General features: G+C 35.4%; 1 protein-coding gene across 1 annotated transcript; it reads right to left on the bottom strand.

Annotated features, from left to right (window-relative positions):
• Positions 1-303: 303 nt before the first annotated feature.
• LOC110760082 (auxin-induced protein IAA6) lies at positions 304-3,179 on the bottom strand. The gene is made up of 3 exons (XM_021962270.2): positions 2,693-3,179; positions 1,900-1,993; positions 304-649 (listed from the first exon to the last, which is right to left on the bottom strand). The coding sequence occupies exons 1-3, from the start codon at positions 3,054-3,056 to the stop codon at positions 535-537; spliced, it is 573 nt and encodes a 190-aa protein (XP_021817962.1). The 5' UTR covers positions 3,057-3,179; the 3' UTR covers positions 304-534.
• Positions 3,180-6,278: the final 3,099 nt, after the last annotated feature.

Genomic DNA, 6,278 nt, shown 5'->3' with positions numbered 1-6,278 from the left:
TATATATAGCAAGGTCCCCTTACAAGCAGCCACACTGGTTTATGTATGAATAGTGAGGAAGATTATACTACAATTGATCAGAATAGTTGTATCTCAGGTTAGTATCCTAGGTTGTATATGGATTCTTGAAAGGAAGGAATGGAGAAAAGTTTATGTGCTTAACATTATCATAAAACGAAATGGTCATATATTTGAGCGAGAACCAGAATTCATCATTAAACTGAAGCACCAAGAAACTATTAAAAAAAATACAGTGGAATGAATTGTCGTTTTAAACACATACATATATGAATTCGAAGGAAATGATGAAGGTGGAGGAAAATGATCTCCCCTTAATTTCTAGTGCATTATACCAATCTTAACATCAAAGTTTCACGTTTGTAATTAAAACAAGAGCTTTCTGCTTAAAGCCAGCAATTAACTACTGATTATATGAAGAAAGGAAAAAATAAAAAAAGCATACATATCATCATGACATGAGGAAATCAAATGCAGCCAAATCGATCTCCATTTTCGACTTCTTCTGAGAAGAGATTATTTAGGGTCATCTTTCATAGTTGCCTTGAGGAAGCCCTTGGGCTCCAGTCCAAATCCCTTGGCATCCGTTCTCTTCATGATCCTCAGCCTCTTGCATGACTCAATAAACATCCTGCAAATGACAAATATAATTTATTGGATTATTTACTTCAATTTTTTGTTTTGGTTTATACCAATTTGATATAATTCAAATAAGATCCTCTAATTCAAAATCGATTAGTTATGGGTGGGAGATCCAAGGCTGCAGGTAAATACATATGTATATATATTATTCATGATGCTACAAACAAAATGAATGATGTTATAGACTCTCATGATGTGAGTTCTGCGTATCAAGAGCCTTAATTTTGTAAAAGGTGTTAAAAGTTAAGGAAACTATTGAGATCTAAATCAATTTAAAAAAAATATATATTTAAGTAACAATCAACATTTTTACGACATTTTTTGTTGTTGAAGCAGATGCTTTATAAAATAGAACATAATCATATCATATAATTAGATATAAACTACATATGCTTCATATGTTTTTTTTTTCCTTTTTCTTTTCTCCAATTGGTATGTGGTACAATTTTTGACTTTGGAAATGTGGTAAAATAAAAGCACCTTTTATTTTCACTCCTCAAAATAATGCACTGCCATGACTATGCCGTATGGTGTCAAAGGACATTTTGGTATTATTGTCTCCGACATCATTATATGAAATGCTTGTGTCGGTAGTACGACTATGGGTCCGACTAATGTGAGCAACTATGGAAGGACACTAATATAATTCTATGTCTCTTATTAATAGAATGCATGCCTAATTAGTGCCGGTTTTGTGGACTTGTGTTAACCCTTTACACTTTACGACTAATTAGCAAACCAATTTTGACCCTCTAAGAATTGATTAATGATTTGTCATACAATTAGTAAAGATCTCGTTATTCAGATGAAATTTATACGCAAATTCAGATGCATGCATTTCTAGAACCCCTAATTTTATACAAGCGGTAATCTATTTTAATATAATCTAAATTATAAGGAGGGAGATTCGAACTCGGGTGCAGAGTGAGAAGCACATCCGCTCTAACCAACTTAGCTAAGCCCATAAATTTAACAAGAAAGGTGTTTAGTCTCTCTTTTTATAAATTTTTTAAGAGTCTTTCGCTTAGTCAACACGGAGACTTTACTCAATTAGGTCATCAATTGACTCGTATCAATTGGGTTACGGAGATTTTTCTCTTCTCTAAGGTTGTATCTGAACTTTTGCATCTGGGCAATGTCAAAACAAATAAAGAATTCATTTCCATATGTCTAACTTGAATTTTAGTGCACACAAGTTGGGATCAAAAGTAGTAAAGAAGCTTGGTTTGAAACACTTACTCCCAAGGGACGTCACCCACTAGCATCCAGTCTCCATCTTTGTCCTCATAAATAGGAGCAAATTCGCAGTTCTCTGCATCCTTCAACACCTCGCCTGTCAACGTGTACACAAAATTTCAATACCATTTTCTTTAGTTGTTCTTCTTTTTGAATTTTGTGATGGTTTATGTGTTCATATAATAATTTTTGGACAATACTTAAGGAGGAATTCCTCCTTACCTTCTATTGTGGCTCAACCACAAAGTGACATGTGTCCTATTTTTTAGATTGTCAAAACGGTTTTTTATATATATAATTTTTACTGAAACCTTAGCTTTTTACCAAAATAAAAAAACAAAGGGCGACAAAGACTTAATTTTGACTGAGGAAGGAAAATTATTATTTTTTTAAAAAAGTTGAGAAAAATCAAACTGAAAAAAAAACCTTTTTTGATAATTAAAACATAGAGGACACATGTCACTTTGTGATTGAGCCACAATGGAAGGAAAGGAGGGAAGTATTGTCCATATTTTTTTCTTCTTAAAATTGAAGAAATCAGCTTCTTTTACCACATTTATTTTTTCAGAGCACAACTCATTTGACATATCTGAATATATATACAAAAGTGTGGTATAAAAAAAATAAAATAGGGTTACTTCTGAGTGTTTTGATCTTCTTCATATAAATATCTTAATGTTTTCCCGTAAAATTTCTATATGTATAAGTTTAGTTTCATGCTATAAGAGCTTAACATTTAAAACTTTAAACAGTAAAGACCAATTTAAATTCAATTGTGCAGAATATTACTACTCACCGATGCCAAAACAACCAAATAGCTTCTCCAATGCCACAGCAAGATCTGCATACTGGTTGTGCATGCTCAAGTCAATTTTACGAAGAAAAGGAGCTCCATCCATGCTAACTTTGACGTACATTTTGGACGTCTCATTTAAGCTATTAATCTTCCTCCGATAAGAACACACTGGAGGCCATCCCACAACTTGGTTCTTCGTTTCGCTTTTCCGGTCGTCATCACCGGATGTACTATTATTATGTCCATCTCCGCCAGCAATCTCTGAAAAAACCCTTTTCTTCTCGTTTTTGTCCACCAATCTTGGACCACTGGATAGCCCCAGCCTCAGCTCTGTGATTTCAAGCCCTAAACCTTCTTTGGCCATTTGGGTTTTTGGGTTTTGATAGTTTTGAGCAATTTTGTTTGTGTTGCTTTGCTTTTTTCTTGATCAACTGTTGATTGGTGGGAGATTGGGGTTTTTTGTGTGTACAGTTTTAAGGGACTAAAAGCAAGTTCTTATATTAGGATGGAGAAGTTTAGAGAGGACATGGTGGGAGCAATGACAGGTCAACTAGGGCTTAGTTGGTCGGTCACATGAGAGGCAGAAGTGGGGGCTGTGTGCTCCCTACAAACACTAATAAAGGCCGGCACCATAAGGTGGATATGGGACAGATCCTAAGGCTGTTGATGCTTGGTGATTTGGTGGGATCGGATCTTCACCGTTTGATCTTGTGACTTGGGACAGGTCATGTGATTTCCTTGATTATGGTCGTGCTTGCCTAATTTCTTGCTGATTGTTGGGATCTTATTTTAAAGAGGGGGCTGGGATATATGGCTGTATCATGAAACATGGGAATATGTTTTGCAACATATATGATCATTATTCATGCCATTCATCATGCATGTATGCATGAGTACTAGTGAATCATGGTGCATGTTACATACATAATTATGGCTGCTGGCTAGAATTATGTACCTATTTGTGTTAGTACATGTATGAATATAATTGCTTGTGCATGCATTGATCCGTATGATGGCATGACGGTACGCAAATGGATATGTGAACATATATACTAGCTGTAATTATAAAATAACCAAGAGGCTTTCAATTTGCAAAGGTGTCACGGCCAATGCTTTGCTAGCAAGAGAGTATATGTGCGACTATTCATGGAAAGAGACTTTCATACAACGAGCGCAATGATACGCGGGATAAATTTTTCACGTGTCATTGCATTATTGGTTGGAGATACCAAAATAGTGTTATCCTCGTTGTATGTGATGTGATAGTACTGATGGTACATTTTAATTAAAGATGATATGTATGCAAATTTAATCACCAATTTTAAACACATGTCATCTTTTATTGTATTGTAATTTTCACTGCCACGTGCTAAGAACAATGAGGAGTGGTGTGGTCTGGTTTGGATCAATTTTACCTCCAAACTATGACCATTTAATCCATCGTTGAGTGGTACAGTTTGATTCGGTTTGACTGGTTACCTAACTTTCAATTAAACTCTTATCCTATTTTTTTAATAAAGAAAATTAAGGATATGAAAAAAAATTTCGTTAATGTCCCCCATGCTGTTTAAATCGTCAACATTTCTGGCATGTTTACTAATCCGGAATTGAATTAGGGGGAATTGAATTGAGGATGAATTGAATTGAGGAGGAGTTGGATTGAGGAGAATTAGATTCCGGATTCCTAATGAAGTTGTTTACTAAACCATATGGATTGAGGGGAGTTAGATTCCGAATTCCTATTGAAGTTGTTTACTAAACCATAAGGAATTGGGGTATAAGTGGTACTAATTACTAAAATGTCCTCATTTTTTGGTTAAAGTAGATGGCGTATTTGGAATTTTGAAAATTGTGTGAGGATATAATGGGTAAAAAAGATGAATTCCTAATGGGTGAATTCTCCAGGAATTAAAATACCACCTCCCATTCAGTAATTGAATTCCTCCAAAATCAGGAATTCAATTCCTAATTTTGTGTGGGCCCCGCTTACTTTTTCAATTCCTTATGTGAAGTAAACGCATGAATTCTCTATAGGCGGAATTCAATTCCTGATGAGAATTCCAATTCCTGATTAGTAAACATGCCATTCATCCAATTTGCCATTAAATATGAGGACAAATTGGGCATTTCATATGCTAAAAATAATTAAATAATATAAAATAAAATAATATGAAATATAAAATGAAAAAAATCATTTTAATAAACAAAGGGGAGGCAGCGACAACGGAAAGGGGAGGCAGGTGGGGAAAGTAGTGGTCAGGTTATGGGGGAAGAAAACAAAGGAAAGGGGAGGCACATATAGGCCTAGGTTTGTGGATGGGGTGGATGGGGATAGGGTTTTCTTTTTTCATTTTCTCTTTTTCTTCAATTTTTTTCATATTTTTATTTTTAATGATTTAACAAAGAATTGGATGAAATGTTGAGGATTTAGATGACAAGGAAAACTTATGTGACCCTCTCTTGGAACAACTTGTAGTCAGAGCCAAACATATGAACCAATATATTAGTGTTGGTATAACCTCTCTTATGTAGGATGGTATAGTTTTTTTGTGGATACACGGAATAGACTTTTTACTCGTTAGCTTAGAGGCGTAAGGAGGTGCACTGCACCTCCACTCATCGGAAAATCTTTTGGAGAGGTTCGAATCTGCCCTTATACTGGTGACCACCATGTGTTGACCGAACAAACGGTGATGCAGTGAGATGCTGTTGCGAGGTGATGAGATCTCCAAATCAAGATAGAGAAGGAGATTAGAGGGGAGAAGAAGATGAAGAGGAGAAGGAGAGGAAAGATGAAACGGCTGGGAAAGAAAAGGGAGATTGATGACTAGAGAAAAAAAGTGTGTTAAGGTTTTTTATTTATAATATTTATTCCGCTGTATGTAATTAAATACCATTGTTATACGAAAGTTATACAAGAAGCTTACTTGCTCTAGGTTGCATGGGGAGTTGTTTGAAACATCAAGGTTTGGGTGTTGTGCGGAAACACTCCAAGACCTTGTCGTTGATGGACTATGTGACGACACACACACAAACTCCTTTGAGAATAAAACACACGTACACCGAAGAAAGAAAACAAACACACAAGAACACAAAGATTTATAGAGGTTCGGCCTCGTGCCTACATCCTCTTAGTGATCCACTCGAGAAATTCACTAGTATGTAAGAACAACTTTGGTTACAACTTGAACCCCCTTAGCTCTCACAAACCCTAGCTCTCTTTTCTCTCACCCTTTGCTCAAACCCTTGATGCCCTTGAAAAGACCCTTGAATTCTCTTGTCATTAACCTAGCCCCTAAAACTCTTATTTATAATGCATAGGACTTTTGCTACAAGCTAACTAGGAATACAAAACTATAAAACCTTATTAAATTAAGCTAGAAAACCCAAAAATAATAGGCAAACCAAGTTAGCACGCCAAAAATGCCAAAACACGTTCAACACTATGAAGGAAACATGCATCTAATGCTTAGGAAATGAACTTTAGCCACAACCTATACAACAAAAACATTCTAAATGGCGGATTCATTTTGTTTATATTAGTTGAGCTAAACCTTTTTCATTTTAAACCAAGTAGGCCTAGTCT

The sequence above is a fragment of the Prunus avium genome, chromosome 3, assembly GCF_965620075.1.
Source record: "Prunus avium chromosome 3, drPruAviu1.hap1.1, whole genome shotgun sequence".
NCBI classification, from domain to species: Eukaryota; Viridiplantae; Streptophyta; class Magnoliopsida; order Rosales; family Rosaceae; genus Prunus; species Prunus avium.
This window is presented reverse-complemented; position numbering and strand designations above follow the sequence as displayed.